The 22,327-nt window shown below is 43.7% G+C and overlaps 1 protein-coding gene across 2 annotated transcripts in view; it reads left to right on the forward strand.

Moving 5' to 3' along the window:
• The window catches only part of ECPAS (Ecm29 proteasome adaptor and scaffold), a 336,957-nt gene that overhangs the window by 58,281 nt on the left and 256,349 nt on the right, over positions 1 to 22,327 (forward strand). For both annotated transcript variants that reach the window (XM_033926317.1, XM_033926309.1), the window contains exons 10-11: positions 185 to 270; positions 8,208 to 8,286. In XM_033926317.1, the coding sequence (XP_033782208.1) occupies positions 185 to 270; positions 8,208 to 8,286 (165 nt within the window). The remainder of the gene's footprint in view (positions 1 to 184; positions 271 to 8,207; positions 8,287 to 22,327) is intronic.

Here is a 22,327-nt window from a genome sequence, read left to right on the forward strand (position 1 = left end):
TGGGGCAACTCAAAAGCTGCTAGTATGTACTTGGCTGGAGAAGCTCTCCTGTGCAAACTCTCAGTGACATTTACCATGCTGTGAAGACCTTTATTTTGCTGTTCATGGACCAAACTTGCTACGGGTAAGTAATTTGATTTTCCATTCAGTTTTGCTAAACATTTTAGTTTCTAATTTCTTGTAGGTGGTGTATGATGGACTTTTTGGCGGGAACACAAATGCCAAGCTGAGGACGTTGTCCCTTCAATTTGTCCACCACATATGTATAGTGTAAGTAGTGAAGAAGGGTGAAACGAATGTTGAATGTTCAACAAATTCTTTCAGCTTAGCATCTAGAAAAATTAGAAATGGGACCCAGTATTGAAAAAGATTTAACCAAGCGGATAAAGCTCCTGCCTGGTTAAATCATGCTGAGCAGGTCAGGATGAGATATTAAGCAGCACTTAAGCGAGCAGTGCCACTGGGTATCTCCTCTGCTGCAAACAGGTTTTAAGTCGACACTGGTGTTTTTCCCACATAAGAACATAAGAGTTGCCATACTGGAACAATCTGAAGGTCCATAAAGCCCAGTATCCTGTTTCCAGTGGTGGCCAATCCAGGTCACAAGAACTTGGCAAGATCCCAAAAGAGTAAAACAGATTTTATGATGCTTATCCCAGAAATAAGCAGTGGATTTTCTCAAGTTCATCTTAATAGCTTATAGACTTTTGTTTTAGGAAATTTATCAAACCTTTTTTTAAACCCTGCTAAGCTAACTGCTTCACCACATTCACCGACAACAAATTCCAGAGATTAATTGCACATTAAGCGAAGAAATCATTTCTCCAGTCTGTTCTAAATTTGTTTAGTAGCTTCATTGCATTGCCCCTAGTCCTAGTATTTTTGGAAAGAGTAAATAAGCGATTCACATCTGTCTGTTCCACTCTATCGATGTATTATAAACCTGTATCATATCTCCCCTGAGCCCTCTCTTCTCCAAGCTGAAGAACTCTAGCCGCTTTAGCCTTTGTCATCCCTTTTATATCTTTTATGAAATGCAGTAACCAGAACTACACCCTATATTCAAAGTATGGTAGCACCATGGAGCGATACAAAGGCATTATAACATTCTCATTTTTGTTTTCCCATTTATTTCCTAGTAATTCCCAACATTTTATTTGTTTTCTTGGTTTTCTTTGCTGCCGCTACACCCTGAATATGGAGTTTCAAAATATCATCAGTGATGACACCTAGATTGTTTTCCTTGCAATGACTCCTAATGTGAACCTTGTATCATGTAGCTGTACATAGGTTCCTCTTTTCAACACGCATCACTTTGCACTAGATCACATTAAACGTTGTCTGCCATTTTGATGCCCAGTATCTGTCTTGCAAAGTCCTCTTGCGATTAACAACATCAATCAACTTTGTGTCTTTAGCAAATATTACCTCACTAGTTAATCCCATTTTTAGATCAATTATAAATGCTCAAAAGCAGCAGTTCCAACACAGACCCTCGAGGCACCCACTATCTACTCTTCTCAATTGAGTATATTGACCATTTAACCCTGCTTTCAGTCTTTTAACCAGTTCTTAATCTTTAATAGGACATTCTCTGAGAACAAGCAGGCCAGCATAATCTCACATGTAGGTAATGTTATCAACCGAGCCCCAGTGTGGATGCTTAAAAAGCATGCATCTGACTAAAAACCTTGGGACAGTGTCCCACCACTCTGATTTGTGAGGATTTAGTGGAATATAAGATTGAACATAGCATAACATTCTGAAAGTCAATGATTTTTGTCATGTGGTGCCTTCCTTTGAGAAAATGTTTTCTTTTTTTGTACTTCTTGTGTTTTTCCTTCCTATCACTTAAAGATTTAGAACTTTTTGGCAGATTTTAAGTTTTCATTTTTTTCATGACCCACTTAGGCCTAAGCATCAGCTTAGAACTTACCCTTCTTTGCAACTTTGTAGGCTGTTTCTGATCCTGTGCCCCAGTCTTATCTATGGCAATCTCGATGTACAGATCAGGCCATACTCCAAGAGCACATCCTACCCTGCAAGGCCATCAACCTGTGGGGCAGTCTTGACGTCAGCAATGCCTGCAATGTTGGCATCTATGCCAGCTCATTCGGCCATTCTCTTGATGTCAGTGAAGGAAGCTTCACTGGAATCCAGAGGAGAACCTGCTTCTCGGTGCCATTCAGGCACAGGACATGGTTCCTCATGTCTGAGACAGGTCCGGTATCAACCGTCCTGTGAGGATGTATTTGCTGTCATTGATACGGACGGTTTATGGGAGTCTGAGGATCTACATTATTTCTCAGAGGAGTCATGGAATACCATCAGATCTCTCCCCACCTGATGAAAGATCTCTACCTGAGTCTTAACGTTCCATCTTTTGATAAGGAGATGGCTGCTGCTATCCTAATTCATTTGGAGACAGAAGACAAGCCCAGGGATGAGTTGGTCAATGTCCTGGACTACGATTTATCTTCTAGGGAGGCTATGACTGTCTCTCTTCACAAGATCTCGAAAGACATAGTTGGAACCTAAGGGCAGTACTAGGCAGACCTCTGTGGTCTGTATCCCTGAAATGTTAAAGAAATACTATTTAATCATAAATTAGTAATGTGTGACTGTTGGGCAGACTGGATGGACCATTCAGGTCTTATCTGCTGTTATTTACTATGTTACATTCAGGTGAAGAATTGGGAGTCCCCTTTGTCAGTCTGTCTTGATACCATGTATCTGATTCAGAGCACACCATTAAGAGGTCTAAGCTCCAACTGCCTCATCATTACTTGATGGTGGAATCTGTGCTCAAACAGGCTAGAAGTTCTAGAGACTTTGCTTCAGTGCTCCCAGGCAGGGAAGCTAGATCTTTAGGTTCATTTGGGCAAAAATTGTATTGGGCATCTGTGTTCATTGCCTGCATACAATCATACCAGCTCTACACGAACATCTACTTGCAGTCATTGATATGCAGCATGCATGATTTGGCAGATACTCTTCCACCGGAGTAAGCCAAATCTCATCACTAGTTGGTTAGGAAGCAGGTGGCTTGTAAAATATTTCTGGCCGGGGGCGCTTACGTTACTTTTGATGTGGCATCCAGGATCTCTACCCAGAGTATAGTGATACATAAATTGTCTTGCCTGCATGTCTCTGACTTGGACCCAGCTGTCCAAAAGAGATTAGTTGATGACACTTGATATGGAGATAACCTTTTTTGGAGAGAAGGTGCTAGGATTCTATTCCAAAAAAGACAAGGGGATGTGTCCCATCCTAGACCTAAGGGATCTGAACAAATATTTGGTCAAAGAAAAGTTTAGGATTATTTCCTTGGGCTCCTCCCGATGATTCAGGAACAAGATTGGCTATGCTCTCTGAGCTTAAAGGATGTTTGTAGACACATCCCAATACTTCCAAGTCACAGGAAGTATCTCAGATTACGGGTGGGTACACATTATTACTAGTACCGTGTGTTGGCCTCGCGTCTGCTCCCAGGGTTTTTACTAATGCCCAGATTCTTTAAAAGTGGCTGCTAATCATATGTTGATCAAGTCCGTTTAGAGAATTTTGCCTCCGGCAAAGGCAGACACCGGGAATGTAGGCCAGGGTTTTCAAGTCCTACATTTCCAGCACCTATCTTTGATATGAATTGTGCCTACATAGGTGTTTTATGGCACCTAATGCCACTTCCGACGTTAGTCACGTTAGGCATGCATAAAGTGCCTACTTAGGCATGATTCTGGTGCCAGTCTCTGTAGGCGCCTTGAAAATCATTAAAAAATGTTTTTTAAATGGCATTTTTCACTTAACTTAGGTGCTGGTAGGGCGCTGTTTTGTAGAATTTGTGCCTAAAAGGGGCTCATAATCAAACCAAAAATACATCTGAAAACCCACCCAAGTTGGCACATGGACGACATAAAAGATAGGTTGTTCAAGTGTCGATATTCGAAACTGGTTTTTAGACATATTCGGAGACTTTTTAGGCCTCTGAATCCTGCTGTGCGCCCAGAGCTCAAAGGGGCATTTTGGAGGAGTGGTGAGGGCGGGATGTGGGCTGACCTACACTTAGTCGTACTGCAGGGATAATCAAAAGTTTTACCAGGCTTCCTGGACAGAACTTATATGTTCTGACGTAAGCAAGCTAAAAACAGATCTAAGAACTGGATTCTGTATAGGACACCCGGTCTAAGAAGCCGTCTAAGCAGCTTTTGAGATTCGCACATGGGCATCCTATATAGAATCGCCTAACACCATGTGTCTGTCATTAAGCACCGGTTAGAGAATTAGGTTGCCGATGAGCTGATCTCGCCAAGGGAATCTCCCTACCGCGATTAGTGGCTGCGGCAAGGAAGTGTGTGTGTGTGTGTGTCATCATACACCCCCGCCCAGCGAAGATTACTGGGAGTGGGGATGCCTAGTCCCTCCTGCTGGACAACCCTCCCCCGGCAAAGATTGTCATCAGCTAGAGGAATGCTCAATCCCTCCTGCCAGATCCTAAAGTACCTTGTGTTAAGTTGGCTGGATGCTTCATCTGTCCATCCGGCCTGCCTTCACTGAATGGCAGGCCTGCCCCTTCCCGGTGCATCGTGGGATGCACCGGGGAGGGGCATAAGGCCCTGATTGTCCCAGGCGCTTAAGGTGGATAATATGATACAGTTTGACCGTGGGACTCAAATTCCTCAGCACCATAAAGTGCTGACAACAGATGCATTCAACCTGGGCTAGGGAGCTCATTTTGATGGGTTTCACACTTGGGGTTCTTGGTCAGCTTAGGAAAAGGAATTTCATATCCAACTTCCTGAAGCACTGGGCTAACTGGAATGCACTAAAGGCTTTCAGAGATTGGCTGGTCAAAAAAAATGTCCAAATTTGAACAGACAACCAGGTTGTGATGTACTGCATCAGCAAGCAAGGGGGATTGGGTTCCAACCCTTTGTGTCAGGCTGTCAGCTTGTGGCACTGGACTGTCTTCAATGGAATGGTATTAGGAGCCGTATACCTGACTGGGAAATCCAACAACCTTACCGACAGACTGAGCAGAGTTTTGCAGTCTCACAAATGATCTCTCAATATGGGCATTGCCTGAGAGATCTTCTGAAAGTGTGACACCCCTTCAGTGGATCTCTTTGCCACTCCATTCAATCATAAAATCCCTTGGTATTGTTCCAGGCTCAGGTCACACGATAGAATAATGTTAGATGACTTTCTCCTGCATTGGGGGATGGTTTTCTGTACACGTATTCTCCCATACTTCTTACAGGGAGGACTTTGCTGAAACTCAAGCAGGATAAGGAAACCATGATTCTCATTACATCGAATTGGCCAAGGCATATCTGGTTCCCTCTACTTATGGAACTTTCATACAAAGAATCGTGAAGACTGGATTGTTTTCTAACTATCATCACTTAGGATGAGGGGCCTCTCCTATATCCCAATCTCTAGTCTTTGACCTTCACAGCCTGGATGTTGAGAGCTTAGAATTTGCCTCCTTACATCTATCGGAGGGTATCTCCAAGGTTCTGCTGGCTTCCAGGAAAGATTCCACTAGGAGGTGTTATTCTTTTAAATGGAGGAGGTTTGATGACTGATGTGAGGGCAAGGCCCTAGATCTGTTTACATACACTACACAGAACTTTTTGAGAACCTTCTGCATTTTTTCTGAGTCTGATCTCAAAACCAACTCCTGTAAGGGTTCATCTTAGTGCGATTAGTGCTTATCATTCTCATGTAGCAGGTAAGCTCATCTCTGGACAGCCTCAAGTTATTCAGTTTATGAGAGGTTTGATTTTTGACAAAGCCCCCTGTCAGACCTCTGGTAGCATCATGGAACCTCAATTTTGTCTTAACCCAGCTGATGAAAGCTCCTTTTGAATTACTGGATTTCTGTGCACTGAAGTACTTGACCTGGAAGGTCGTGTTTTTGGTGGCTGTAACTTCAGCTCGCAGAGTCAACTTCAGGCCCTAGTGGTGGATCCACCTTATATTAAGTTCCATCACAATAGAATAGTTTTCCGCATTCACCCTAAGTTCCTTACAAGGTGGTGTCAAAGTTCCATCTAAACCAGTCAATTATCTTGCCAACATTCTTTCCCAAATCTTTTGCTCATTCTGGTGAAAGTGCACTGCATACCTTGGACTGTAAATGAGCACTGGCCTTTCACATTAGGAGGACTAGGCCCTACAGCTTTTGGTTTCTTGTGATCCCAGTGAGGCAGTGTTTGAGCTGGGAATGGTGACATCATCACTGTGGAGCAGATTAACATGAGAATTGCTATACTGGGAGAGATCGAAGGTCCATCAAGCCCAGTATATTGGTTCTAACAGTAGCCAACCCAGGTCCCAAGTACTTAGCTAGATCCCAAGTACTAAAACAGATTTTATGCTTCTTATCCTAGGAATAAGCAGTGGATTTTCCCAAGTCATCTCAATAATGGTCTATGGACTTCTCTTTTAGGAAATTATCTAAACTTTTTTTAAATCCTGCTAAGCTAACTGATTTCACCACATTCTCTGGCAACGAAGTCCAGAGTTTGTTTACACATTGTTTGTGAAGAAATATTTTCTCCGGTTTGTTTTAAATCTACTACTTAGTACTTTATGGTAAGCCCCATAGTCCTAGCATTTTGGAAAGAGTAAACAAGCGATTCACAACTACCCTTTCCATTCCACTTAGTATTTTATAGACTTCTATCATATCACCCCCGAGCCGTCTCTTCTCCAAGCTTAAGAGCCCTAGCTGCTTTAGCTTTTCCTCATAGAGAAATCATCCCATTCCTTTTATCAATTTCATCACCCTTCTCTGTACTTTTTCTACTTCCGCTATATTTTTTTTTTTTAGATACGGTGACCAGAATTACATATAGTTTTCATGGTGTGGCCATATAGAGTGATACAAAGGCATTATAACATTTTCATCTTTGTTTTCCAATCTTTTCCCAATAATTCCTAACATTCTATTTTGCTTTCTTAGCCACCATTACACATTGAGCTGAGGGTTTAAAACCAATATTTTTTTACTCTGGGAAAAGTTAAGCTCTGGAACGTGCTGCCAGAGGTTGTGGTAAGAGCTGTTAATGTAGCTGGTTTTAAGAAAGATTTGGACAATTTCCTGGAGGAAAAGTCCATAGTCTGCTATTGAGATAGACATGGGGAAAGCCTTCTTGCCCTGGATCAGTAGCATGAAATTTGCTACTTTTGGGGTGTTTGCCAGGTACTAGTGACCTGGATTTGCCACTGTGAAGACGAGCTACTGGGCTAGATGAACGATTGGTGTTTCCCAGTGAGACTATTCTTATGTTTTCATGTTTTTATGTTAATGAGCAATTATATAATTTAAGTTGTGTACAGATTTGCACTTCACTTTGGCCGCAGTATACAGAATCTGAGGGATAATGCACAGTTATCATGCTGAAATAGGCTACTGCACAATTGCATTAAGATAGTGGTAGTTTGCCTGTTTTCGCACATTAAACCAGGCATTGCTGAATTTTTTTGTCAGGAAGTGTAGCATGGGTGGAAAGTAGTCATGGAATTGTTAACAAATTATTGCATTACACTTAACTGCTCACTAATTAATACACAGTTAATGTAGTAAGGGCTTCTGTGTTAACAGGGAGCAGATACTGCACATTCATCTGAATATTAACGCATAACTTGCAATAAAAACAATGATGCACTGTTAGTTTTGGACTTGCTGCAAGTTAAAATCCTGCATTATATTGTGTTAAGTACAAAACTTAATGCATTTTAATTGAAGGGTCCCTTAGTTCTTTTCTCTCTACTGGTGCTTATTTCTGGTTTTCTGGTGCTAGTTGAATTTCTTGATTCTGTTTGTTTTTTTCGTTGTACTTTATTGAATGCTGTAATTATCTTCCAGGATTACAGCTATGCTGATGACTGACGTACAAATCTTTCTTCTCCTGCTTCCTTATTTCCAATTTGATTCTCATTTCTGTTGAATTGCCATTGCCTAAAATTGATTGTAGATAAATGCAACTTCAGACTTTTTACTATTTCTCTACCATTGCTCTCTCTAACCCTGTCACTTTTTTGTATTTTTGTTTAGTCACTTCCCCTTGTCTCTATCCCAGTCAATGCAGAGTATGCTTGCTTAAGTGACATACCTTCACAGATAAAATATAGATCATAAACAACAAAGAGATAACACATTTTTCTATGGTGCTGCAAGTTTAACCCTTTTTCTGTATCAGTTGTCCAGATAGCAAGATAAAACCATTGGGTCCAATGCTTTTAAATGGACTTACAAAGTTGATCAGTGAATACAAAGAGGTAAGTTCATTTCATTTGTATACACTGTGAATTAAAAATCTGCCTAAGAAGGAACTATTGATAATAGCAACAACTTGTGGAGCTCAGTGGGATGGGCTTTTCATAAATCTCCGGATTCTGCATATGGGCCCTAATTCTCCAAAAGTGCGTCCCGATTTTAGGCAGCTGTAGACGTCCTACAGCTGTCTAATCAGCCAATCGGGATGCACGTTTGTTTTTTTTTTAATATCTTTATTCGTTTTTACATTATGCAAACAAGTGTACAATAATTCAAGTCATACTATACATTCTTCACTTGAAACTCTACATTCATTTTATACCATAAACTATCTCCCCTCCCTCCCTTTCCATATATTACCCCTCATAATGTCATAAAACCCACCCATCCCTCCTCCCCCCTACATATATTTAATGGGGATAAATATAATTATTTATTTATTATAATACTCAATTAATGGTCTCCACACCTCTTTAAATTTCTTATAATAACCTCTCTTGATTGCCAATGTTTTTTCCATTTCATACACCTGACAAACCGAACTCCACCAGAAACAATAATTCAATCCTCTATAGTCTTTCCAGTTATGTGTTATATGTTGGATGGCAACTCCTGTTAAAATCATTAACAGTTTGTTATTATTCGATGAAATTTGACTTTTGGCCCTCATAGACATTCCAAACAAAACTGTGTCATATGATAGGGCCACAGGATTCTCTAACATACAATTTATTTGACCCCAGATCAATTTCCAAAAATTATTAATAAAAGGACAATAAAATAATAAATGATCTAGAGTTCCAGCCTCAAGATGACAATGCCAACATCTATTAGACTTAGAGCAATCCAATTTTTGTAAGCGAACAGGGGTCCAGAGTGCTCTATGCAACAGGAAAAACCATGTTTGCCTCATAGACGCAGACATTGTACATCTTATCCTCCAAGACCAAATACGTGGCCATTGAGATGCATTAATTTGATGCTTAATCTCAATGCTCCAAATATCTCTAAGTACAGTCCTTGGTTTTTTATTTAAATATCCAGATAATGTTTTATACCACTGTGCGGCCTGGTGACCCATAAAATCTGCCTGGAAGCATAAGAATTCTAGAGTAAAATGAGTATTTAAAGACTTCCATTCAGGGAACCCTGCCTGAATAGCCTGCTTCAATTGCAACCACTTATAACTTTGTTTTTTATTAAGTCCAAATTTATGTTGCAATTGTGAAAACTCCAGCAGCTTACCATCATTAATAACATCATCTAAAGTACGTATTCCTGCTTCAATCCAATCCTTCCAGACAATCATAAAACCGCCTATTTGTATCTTGGAGTTCAGCCATATATTTTGACAAGTAGATTTTTGAATAGTAATAGGAGTTAAGTTGTTTACATACTTTAATGTTGTCCATGTGTCCATTAATATCCTATTGGTTTTCCTTATTCTAGGCATTTTAATGCTAAGCAGATGACGAAGCCTGATAGGAGACATGAGCTGCCACTCCAACCATAACCAATCTGGAAGCTTCTCCATGAGTTCTGGGAGGACCCAATACATACCTTGGCGCAATATATATGATTGATGAAACCTATAAAAATTTGGAAAATTTACCCCTCCCTCCTCAATTGGTTTTTGTAAAGTCACTAGAGCAATTCTTACAGCTTTACCCAGCCAAATAAATTTACTAAGAATATTATTTAACTTTTTGTAAAAAGACCCCTGAAAAAAAAACTGGTATCATTCCCATTTGATAACAAACCACAGGCAATATCATCATTTTGACAGTTTGAACTCTTCCCCACCAAGATAAATGTAAAGGATTCCATTGCTCACATAACTCTGTTACTTTTTGCAATAAACTTTTTTCATTCATTATAATTGTCTCATCAAGCGTGTTTTTTATCCATATACCTAAGTATTTTATTCCTTCTTCTTTCCAAATAAAAGGTAATGAGTCAAATAATTCTTATCCCAGGACAAGCAGGCAGGTATTCTCACTAGTGGGTGATGTCATCAGACAGAGCCCCGGTACGGACGTCTCACAAGCACGTGTTGCTTGTAGAAACTTAAAGTTTCTAGATGCCCGCACCGCGCATGCGCCGGTGCCTTCCTACCCGGAGATCCGGGCGTGTCTCCTCAGTTCTTTCTTTTCCGCGGAGCTGAGAAGTTCAACTTCTTCATGCGCTAGCTGAATTCAGTTAAATTTGCCTTCCTTGTCCGCGTTTTCGTTTTCTTTTAATTACAGTACTTTTCTTTTTCAGTAAAAAAAAAAAAGAAGATTATTTCCTCCGGCAGGTCGAACGGGCCGGCCACGTGGCTCAGGCCCACTGGCTTCGACCTAGCGGCGGAGATTTTCCGGCCTATGTCCCGGCCAATCACCGGGTTTAAAAAGTGCAGCAAGTGCCAACGCGCGATTTCACTCACGGACCCTCACCGGCGCTGTTTGCAGTGTTTGGGCCCTGACCACATCCCGAAATCGTGCGGGCCTTGCTCTACCCTTACGGCACGCTCTTTCAAGCGGCGTTGCCTATTGTGGGAATCGATGTTCAAGATGGACGCAGCTAAGGATCCCTCAGCCTCCACTTCATCTGATACCTCCCCGGTTCGGGCGAAACCGGCATCGACCACTCCTGCATCGAGTGTGGTGAAACCGGCATCGCTCACCCCGACACCATCCACGAGCTCGACGTCGGTGCCTGCCCCGGTCTCCTCTGGTCAGGTACCTCTTCCTTCCACAGTGCCACCAATGGTCATCAAAGTGCCGAAAGCTACTAAGCAGAAGCACTCGACCTCGAAGGAGCGCGATGTCCGTGCAGGAGGACCCCCTTTCGGTGCGGATCCCTCCTTATCGGCTTCGCTACGGTCCGTGCTGGAAGCTCAATTCGTTGAGCTCATGCAGACCATCGGACCCGGGCTCATCGCTGCCATACAGGGTGACCTCCCGGTACCGGTCCAAAGGGGCGGTCCGCCCCCCCCCCTCCCCCACACCGTTCGACCTCGACAACCGACGAGGACGAACGGGGGAGGGCGGCGATGCCCACGCGGCAAACCTCGATTACCGATATGCCGCCATTAGAACCCATTACGCCTCCGCGCCAACATGGGACCAGACCTCCGATCGATACTCGAAGCCCTGGGCATAGTCAGGAAGAGTTCTTCCGTACTCCTTACCAGACTTGGGTAGCATCGCAAGAACCCGCATCGCAAACCCAGTTGCGATCCACCGCTTCCAGCCCTATCCACTTGGGGGCCTCGGGAGACCATGCGATGCACAGACGATCCCGATCCCCGTCCCGCCACCGAGACGGGCACCGATCGAGACACTCATCCTGGCACTCCTCACGCCATTCGGAGGTGTCGCCGCAGAAAAAACTGCAACGTAGGGGATACTCCTCATCAGAGGTGTCCCCCCCGAGGGGCCCGGAGTACGAGGAGACGCTGGTGCCCGATTCTCCTTGTCACTCCCCGATGTCCACGGACCTGGAGGCCTCCTCCTCCTCCAGCCCGTCCCACAGACCGACGCTGGCGGAACAATTGTCCTTCTCATCATTCCTCCGACAAATGGCGGAGGACCTGGATGTGACCCTTGACACGGGCTCCCGATACTCCAAAGAGTATCTGGACACCATGCATTTACCTAACCCTCCAACGGAGTCGCTTCGGCTCCCCTTGCATAAATTACTGGACCAGACCTTCATGCAGTGCTTCGAAACGCCGTATTCCATACCGGCGATCCCCAGCAAACTCGATGCTCGATACCGCATCGTGCACCATAAAGGGTTCGAGGGCCCTCAACTCTCCCACCAATCCCTACTGGTCGAGTCCTCCCTTAAACGCTCTCATCCCTCCCAGGTCTACGCCTCTGTACCGCCGGGCCGAGAGGGGAGAACGATGGACAAATTTGGTAGAAAATTCTACCAAAACTCCATGATGGCATCACGGGTGCTAAACTACAACTTCTTTTTCTCTTCCTATCTGGAGTTCTTCTTGCCGGTGCTCCGCAAGTTCACTCCGTTCATAGACAACCAAGCTCGATTCGAGTTCGAGGAAGTGGTAGCCTCCCTCTCCCAATTACGCCTCCAGCTGATGCAATCCTCCTTCGATGCATTCGAACTCTCGGCACGCGCCGCCGCAAGCGCGGTAGCTATGCGTCGCCTGGCATGGCTCCGTACTATCGATATGGATCCCAACCTACAGGACAGACTCGCCAACGTACCATGTGCTGGAGCTGACCTGTTCGATGAGTCTATCGAAACTGTTACCAAGAAGCTGTCGGATCATGAAAAATCCTTTCAATCCATCCTGCGGCCCAAACCCAAACCTCAACAGTCTCGACCTTCCAGGCCACCCCTGATTTACCAGCGGCGTTACATGCCCAGACAAACGCCTGCTGCGAGACAGCCTGCGAAGAGACAACCTCCCCAGAAGTCTCAGCAAAAACCTCAGCCACCGGCGGTACCTAAGGCTCCCCAGCCCTTTTGACGCCCCCCCCGGGAGCATAACCTCGGCCTCTCCCATAGGGGGCCGCCTCCATCTTTTTTACCATCGATGGGAGGCCATAACCACGGACCTATGGGTCCTCACCATCATAAGAGAAGGATACTCTCTTCAATTCCACCGGGTCCCCCCGGACCATCCTCCAAGAGAGTATCCTTCAAGCTCGACGCAGACCGCCCTGCTTCTTCAGGAAGTCCAAACCTTACTTCAGCTTCGGGCTGTCGAGCCGGTCCCGTCAGACCAATTGAACCGAGGGTTTTACTCCCGGTACTTCCTCGTCCCGAAGAAAACGGGCGACCTGCGACCCATTTTAGACCTTCGAGCCCTCAACAAGTCCCTGGTCAAAGAGAAGTTTCGCATGTTGACTTTGGCTTCTCTATACCCCCTCCTCGAGCAGAACGACTGGTTATGCTCCCTGGATCTCAAGGAGGCCTACACTCACATCCCCATTCACCCGGCCTCCCGAAAGTTCCTCAGATTTCGGGTGGGAAATCTGCACCTACAGTATCGAGTGCTACCATTCGGCCTATCTTCGTCCCCCAGAGTCTTCACAAAGTGCCTGGTGGTAGTGGCCGCGGCACTCCGGGACAGGGGTCTACAGGTATTCCCATACCTCGACGACTGGCTCATCAAGGCCCCGTCAGCCCCAGAGGTCACTTCGGCGGCCTTGGCTACAACCTACTTCCTCCAGAATTTGGGCTTCGAGATCAACTTCTCCAAGTCTCATCTACAACCCACCCAGTCCCTCCCCTTCATCGGAGCGGTCCTGGACACCACCCGACTCCGAGCATTCCTGCCTCGGCAACGCATGGAGTCTCTTCTTCATCTCAGCCAATCGGTGTCTACTCGCCAAACCCTACCGGCGAGACAACTGATGGTGCTCCTGGGCCATATGGCCTCCACAGTACATGTGACACCCTTTGCCAGACTCCACCTCAGGATCCCCCAGTGGACCCTGGCATCACAGTGGAATCAATCGTCCGATCCACTATCCAAACGCATCTTAGTCACACCTGCTCTTCGGCAGTCTCTACTTTGGTGGATGACCTCTTCGAATCTATCCAGAGGTTTGCTGATGCACTCTCCCCCCCATCAGAAAGTTCTCACAACCGATTCGTCGAACTACGCATGGGGGGCCCACCTGGAGGGTCTCCGCACCCAAGGATTCTGGACCAGTGCGGAAAGACTACACCAAATCAATCTACTGGAACTCAGAGCCATCTTCAATGCGCTCCAAGCTTTCCAACACCTACTCCACGACATGGTAATCCTCATTCGCACAGACAATCAGGCCGCCATGTATTATATCAACAAGCAAGGAGGCACGGGCTCGGCCCTCCTTTGCCAGGAAGCTCTACGAGTCTGGGACTGGGCGGTGCGCCACAACACCCTACTCAGAGCAGTATACATCCAGGGGGAGAACAACGTCTTAGCAGACAAACTAAGCCGCCTGCTACAACCGCACGAATGGACTCTCCATTCCAGCCCCCTTCACCAAATTTTCACGCAATGGGGGACGCCCCAGATAGACCTCTTTGCGGCTCCCCACAACGCCAAACTGCCTCAGTTTTGCTCCAGGATCTACACTCCTCATCGCCTCGAGGCAGATGCTTTTCTACTGAACTGGGGGAAACTATTCCTATATGCGTTCCCACCATTCCCGCTGATCCAGAAGACTCTGGTCAAGCTGAAACTCGAACGGGCCACCATGATTCTAATAGCTCCTCGGTGGCCCAGACAACCTTGGTTCTCCCTCCTACTTCAACTCAGCAGCAGGGAACCAGTACCACTTCCAGTGTTTCCTTCACTGCTTACTCAACATCAAGGATCACTACTTCATCCCAACCTGCAGGCTCTCCACCTGACAGCTTGGTTCCTCTCAACGTAACCCCTCACCAATTCTCACAAGAAGTGAGGGAGGTCTTGGAAGCTTCCAGGAAGCCCGCCACTCGACAATGCTACTCCCAAAAATGGACCAGATTCCCCTCATGGTGTGTTTCTAAGTCAACGGAACCTCAGCGAGCTTCCTTATCCTCCGTGCTGGACTATCTCCTACACCTATCTCAATCTGGGCTCAAGTCCACATCCATACGAGTCCACCTGAGCGCTATTGCGGCGTTCCACCAGCCCCTACAAGGGAAACCCCTCTCGGCCCATCCGGTGGTCGCCAGATTTATGAAAGGACTCTTCCATGTTAACCCTCCTCTCAAACCACCCCCAGTAGTTTGGGACCTCAATGTAGTCCTTTCCCACCTCATGAAGCCCCCGTTTGAACCACTCAACAGGGCCCCTCTGAAGTATCTCACCTGGAAAGTGCTTTTCCTTGTAGCCCTTACGTCCGCTCGCAGAGTCAGCGAACTCCAGGCATTGATGGCGGACCCACCATTCACAGTATTCCACCATGACAAGGTGGTCCTCCGCACTCACCCGAAATTCCTGCCTAAGGTGGTCTCCGAATTTCATCTCAACCAATCCATTGTACTTCCAGTATTCTTCCCTAAGCCTCATTCTCACCACGGAGAATCGGCCCTTCACACTCTAGACTGCAAACATGCCTTGGCTTTCTACCTGGATCGCACCAAGCCACACAGAACCACTCCTCAACTTTTTGTCTCCTTCGACCCTAACAAGTTGGGAAGACCCGTATCAAAGCGCACCATCTCTAATTGGATGGCGGCTTGTATCTCTTCCTGCTATGCCCAGGCTGGATTATCACTTCCTTGTAAGGTCACAGCCCATAAGGTCAGAGCAATGGCAGCCTCAGTAGCATTCCTCAGATCAACACCAATCGAGGAAATTTGCAAGGCTGCCACCTGGTCCTCGGTTCACACATTCACCTCACATTATTGTCTGGATACCCTCTCCAGACGGGATGGACAGTTTGGCCAAACAGTATTGAAAAATTTATTCTCTTAAATCGCCAACTCCCCCTCCATCCCACTGAGGTTAGCTTGGAGGTCACCCACTAGTGAGAATACCTGCCTGCTTGTCCTGGGATAAAGCAATGTTACTTACCGTAACAGTTGTTATCCAGGGACAGCAGGCAGCTATTCTCACGTCCCACCCACCTCCCCTGGGTTGGCTTCTCAGGCTAGCTACCTGAACTGAGGAGACACGCCCGGATCTCCGGGTAGGAAGGCACCGGCGCATGCGCGGTGCGGGCATCTAGAAACTTTAAGTTTCTACAAGCAACACGTGCTTGTGAGACGTCCGTACCGGGGCTCTGTCTGATGACATCACCCACTAGTGAGAATAGCTGCCTGCTGTCCCTGGATAACAACTGTTACGGTAAGTAACATTGCTTTTTGTGCAATGCACATTTAAAGGAAGAACTTCTGATTTAGTCCAATTTATTTTATATCCTGAAAACTTTCCAAATCTTTCTATCAAAACCAATAAATTTGGAATGGTTGTTTCCGGATTCCTCAAATGAAGTAATATATCATCCGCATATGCAGAAACTTTATATTCTTTATCTTTATGCGGTATACCCTGTATCTCCTCCTCTTGTTGAATAGCTAATAATAAGGGTTCAAGCACTATATCAAAAAGTAAAGGAGACAAAGGACATCCCTGTCTAACTCCCCTTTGCAATTTAAAACAATCAGAAAAATTATTATTGATATATAATCTAGCAACAGGAGAGCTATACAGAGTTTTAATCATTTGTATAAATCCCGAACCAATACTAAACCACTCCATGGCCTGATACATAAATGTCCATTCCACACGATCAAAAGCTTTCTCTGCATCTAGAGACACAGAAAAAGCCGGATCTCCAATTTCTTTTGTTAAATATAACATTTGCAATGCCAATCTGGTGTTATTAGAAGAGTGTCTCTGAGCAACAAACCCTGTTTGATGCATACCAACTATGTGAGGAAGAGCTTTTGCCAAACGTGTAGCCAAAAGTTTGGCTAATAATTTACCATCTACATTTATCAATGAAATAGGCCTGTAATTTGAAACCAACATGGGATCTTTATTTGGCTTCGGCAAAACAATAGTTAATGATTCTGCCATAGTGCCTGATATACAACCTTTCTTTAGTTGATTCTGATATAAATTTAATAAATGAGGTAAAAGAGTATTTTGAAATGTTTTATAAAACTCTACCGTAAAACCATCACCACCTGGAGCGGTCCCTACTCTAAGAGATTTCAATGCTGTTTGTAATTCTTGTAAAGATATTGGATTTTCCAAACTTCTTTTTATATGATCAGGAATCTTCGGACCTTCAATATTATTTAAAAACACTATACCATCTTTTTCTTTATTTAAATAAGACTCAGAAGAATACAGGTTTTTATAATAATTTAAAAACTGTTTTAAAATAGGACCAATCTGAAAATGAGTTTCACCTTTTTCATCTTTTATTGCATTCAATTTCATCTTTCTTTTTTTCACTTTAAGATAATTAGCCAATAATCTTCCCGCCTTATTTGAACTACCATAATACAAAGCTTGCTGACACATAATATTTTTTTTAGCCAAATTAGAAGAAATCTCATTATATTTATATTTTGCTTTTAATAAAGTTTGCAACGTAGAATTCTCCCACTTATTAATCAATTTTAATTCTAAATCTTTTATTTCGTGTTCCAGTTCCGTAAATTGCTTATTTAATTGTTTTTTAGAATAAGCTGAAAATGATATAATTTGCCCTCTCATCGTTGCTTTAAAAGCATCCCATATTATTTCTGTAGATATTTCCTCTGTAATATTATTTAGAAAATATTCATCCATTTTTAATTGAAATTCTTCACAAAATTTTGGATATGCAAGCAATGCATTATTAAATCTCCATACAGGCCTACCATTATCCGGGTCATTAAAATTTAAAGAAATCCACACTCCTCCATGATCTGATAAAATTATTGGTTCTATAGAGGCTTGTGTAACATCTTGTATTAGCCCATCAGAAACAAGAATATAATCAATTCTAGAAAAAGATTTATGAACATGTGAATAAAACGAAAAATCTCGATCATTAAAATGAAGAATTCTCCATATATCTTTTAAATTGCAAGAATTTATAAAATTATCCAACCCTAAAGATTTTAAAATTTTACTAGGTTTTTTATCCAATAAAGGGTCCACAACAGCATTAAAATCTCCTGCTACTATCAAATTATTAGCAGCCAGTGGTAAAATTATTGGTTGTAGAGTTTTAAAATATTCAATTTGATTCGAATTAGGTATGTACACATTAAATAGCGCCACAGTATTATTGCCCATACTCATGTTCACATGCACCCATCTTCCTAATTTATCTGCTTTCACCATATTAAATCCTGCTGAACATTTTTTATTTATTAAAATTGCTACCCCAGCTTTTTTCCCCACCGCCGGTGCAAAAAAGCAATCTCTCACCCAATTACCAATTAGCTTTTTTGATTCATCTCCATTAAGGTGAGTCTCCTGTATGAAATAGACATCCGCATTTTGTTTTTTTAAATATAGCAATACTTTTTTCCTTTTTATCGGGTGGTTGAGACCATTAACATTTATTGAAAAAATTTTTAAAGTCATTATATCAAATCAAAACAATAATCAATAATATTCTTCCCCTATACCCCTTCCCATATTCTTAATCCCCTCCCCCTCCCATCCCTCCCTTAAATTACTTGCCAACTTTGAAACGCACACCTTGACTAGGCAATAGATAAACTCCCCACAAGCTATATTTATAATTTTAAAACCATTAGCCAGATCATTATCATATTAAAATGAATATCATTTTATCACACAAGACTTCTTTATCAAGGATTACCTCTTTTTTTTTTTTTTTCCTTTCCTTTCCCCCATCTCTCATGAACCCTCCCTTCTCTACTCACTCATTTCCATTAAGATATTATTGAAATACATAAATAATCACACCAAATTTTAAAATTACATTCATCCAAACCACATCCATCTTTCATGTCAGATTACATCACATTCCCTCAAGTTAAATATCACTTTTAAATATTATTAAATATATAATGGAAATCTTTTTTCCTAACTTTTCCTATTCAAAAAGTCAATAAATTCCCCAAAACAACAATTTTTATCCCTTTAACATAACCCTCCTAACATTCCATACCCATTTCCACACTAGCATATTTGCTACCCTTTTAATTTCCACTCCATTCACAACATTCTCTTATATCATATGCTTTATATTATAACATCCAAACTTTCCTACATCCTTCGCTTTTACCAAAACTTCTAATTAATTTTTTTTTTTTTAATCTCCTCGTATATCCACCATTATTTATATTAAGTTCAGACCAATTTTTATCCCAAACAACAATATTATGACTCTTGTTGCATTAATAGATTTGCAATTTTAAAACTATAGTCCATACATAACAACAAATTTCCTTTTCTTGTAATAAGATGCTATATGTCTCATAAAGTCTCATTTCAAATCTCCTCTTGCTTGCAGATCCATATCAAATTCTATCCTCTCACACTACTGTTTATACATTCTCAGTCTCATCTTTTGATCCACCTTAAATCTCCTTTTCAATTGTTTTGCATAAAGATTTACAATGACCACAATTTCAAACTTGTGGTGCCAATCATAGATCCTTCACATTCTACATATACAAACCCTGTTCCTTTTTTTTTTTTTTTTTTTTTTTTTGACCTGTCATTTTTATTTTAAGGTCAGGCCAACTATTTACCAGAACCATCTTCAAAAAATCCTCTGCTGCATTTAGAGAATTTCCATTACAATGTCTTATTCCATATATCACAGCTGACTTCCCCTTTTATGCAAATGAAAATTGTAAGGCTTACAAAGTCACAGTCTAACTCTCATCTTGCTTGCAGATCCATTCTATTTAATGTCCTCTTGCTTGTAGTTTATATCTTCTCAATACTATTTAGAACTTATTTCCTTCAATCTGTTTTGCACAATCCTCTATCGTTTCTCAGTCTGTCTGTCCAAACAGCAAGTCAGTACAATCCATCTTATTAACCTCTGTCCTTTAAAAGGTCTGTAATATTTCATCTCTTATACTCTTGCAGGCTACATTCCATTTGCCTCATGACAAGATAGAATGTGGAATGTATTTGAAATCCAACTGCAGCCATGCCTTCAGAATCCTATTAACTCTTTTTTTTTTCTTTTTTCTTCCTTTAACATAGAAATTTCCAAACAAAAATAAACATTTCAACCAAGAACACAAATACTTCCATCCAAGTCTCTATTAAGTAGCCATTGGTGATTCACACTGCTCCAAAAACTCCTTAAGTTTATCTGCAGTATCAAAATTCAAAGTTTTATTTTTATAAGTGACCCGCATAGTTGCCGGGTATATGAGCCCATATCTAGCTCCCAGACTTCTCAGCTGTGGTCTCAGGTCTAATAGCTGCTTTCTCTTTTGTGCCGTTGCTCTGGCAAAGTCAGGCACTATGTAAATCTTTGAATCCTGACACTTTAAGTTTTTATTATCTTTAGCTAATTTAATTATTTCAGCTACCTGTTGATATCTAAGTAGCTTAAAGATCAGTGGACGTGGTCCTTTTTGGCTGTTTGATAATCTCGTTGGGACCCTGTGTGCACGTTCTATTTCCAATGGAAACTTGTTTTGCATCGGGAGCACCTTGGGCAAAAAATTAATCAAAAATCCAATCGGATCCGACTTTTCAATTCCCTCCGGGACCCCAAGCACCCTTAAATTGCTCCTTCGTTCCCTATTGGACAAATCTTCCAGCTCCCTTTTCAGTGCTTCAATTTCCTTACTGTGTTCCATGTGCTTTATACTTTCCTCCTCACACTTTTCCACTCTTTTCTCAATTTGATCCACTTTCAATTCCATTGCTTGCAGTTTATTTGATAAACATACCACCTCTTCTTTCACTTCTTTTATATTTTTAGCGCATTCCAATACTATTTCCTTTACCGCCTGTATTTCCTTCATTATGTCTTTATTTTCTACATCCTCCGGCGGCAACGGAACTGACATCGGTGAAGCCGTATCAAGTTTCGATCGCTTCCCGCTTCCTGAGCTGCTCCCCGCCGCCAAATTTTTGTTTTGCTTTCCCGAAGCCATTATCCACCTCTACCTCACTTTTCAGAGTGAAATTTGAATTTTTTCTGGCTATGATCTCTGTCAAATAGCTTGTCTTCACAGAGCAACTCCACTACCCAGCCATTTAGTTCCGCTCCAAAGCCACGCCCCGGGATGCACGTTTAAAAAAAAAAAAAAAATGCTCCCCAGGCAGGCCGCCCGGGAGAGGCGTCCTATTCAGAATCAGCCTATACTAAACGCCGATTCTGTAACCGGCGTCTTTAGAGAATCGGGTAAAATTAGACGCGGCCGCAATACTTATGGCAGCAAGGGATCTCCAATATGTATAGTGGCCGCGGTTGTTGCGGCCGCCTGTCCCATCACCGACAGGAGAATGCCTAACTCCTCCTGTCGGAACCCCGAGCCCCCTCCCCCCCCAAACTCGTAATCGCCGACAGGAGGATGCCCAACTCCTCCTGCCGGAAAGCCCAACGACCCCCCCGCCCCAACTAATCTCCCTCCCCCAACTAACCTTTCAATGTTGGTCAGCTGGACGGGTCTTGCTGCCGTCCAGCCGACGGGTCTGCCTCGTGGAAATGAGACGGCACGCCCCTTCCCGGCCCATCCCCGCTAAATCTAAGGCCTGATTGGCCCAGGCTAGGCACCTTGGCCAATCAGGCCTTAGGATTAGTGGGGATGGGCGGACCCGCTATGCCTAAGGCCTGATTGGTCCATGCTTCTACAGCCTGGGCCAATCAGGCCTTAGATTTAGCGGGGATGGGCTGGGAAGGGGCGTGCCGTCTCATTTCCACGAGGCAGACCCGTCGGCTGGACGGCAGCAAGACCCGTCCAGCTGACCAACATTGAAAGGTTAGTTGGGGGAGGGAGATTAGTTGGGGCGGGGGGTCGTTGGGCTTTCCAGCAGGAGGAGTTGGGCATCCTCCTGTCGGCGATTACGAGTTTGGGGGGGAGGGGGTTCCGGGGTTCGGGGTTCCGACAGGAGGAGTTGGGCATCCTCCTGTCGGCGATTACGAGTTTGGGGGGGAGGGGGTTCCGACAGGAGGAGTTGGGCATCCTCCTGTCGGCGATTACGAGTTTGGGGGGGGAGGGGGTTCCGGGGTTCGGGGTTCCGACAGGAAGAGTTAGGCATCCTCCTGTCGTTGATGGGACAGGCGGCCGCGGCCGCTATACTTTATTGCAGCAGGGAGATCCCTTGCCGCGATCAGTATAGCGGCCGCGTCTACTTACAATGTAGACCAGCATTTTGCTGGCCTACATTTTAAGCGTCTCTTCCTCTACTAGGGAGACGCGTAGGGCCGCCTAAGTTCGCCTAAGGCCTGTAGGCGAGCTTAGGCATCTTGCGGGTCTCCCTAGGCTCCCGGAGGCGCCTTCAGGCCTGCCTGGGGAGCATTTTTTTTTAAAAAACGTGCATCCCGATTGGCTGATTAGACAGCTGTAGGACGGCTACAGCTGCCTAAAATCGGGACGCACTTTTGGAGAATCAGGGCCATGGTGCCTAAATTTGGGCGTGCACCCTAGATA

Source organism: Geotrypetes seraphini, chromosome 1 (genome assembly GCF_902459505.1).
Source record: "Geotrypetes seraphini chromosome 1, aGeoSer1.1, whole genome shotgun sequence".
In the NCBI taxonomy this organism is placed as follows: domain Eukaryota; kingdom Metazoa; phylum Chordata; class Amphibia; order Gymnophiona; family Dermophiidae; genus Geotrypetes; species Geotrypetes seraphini.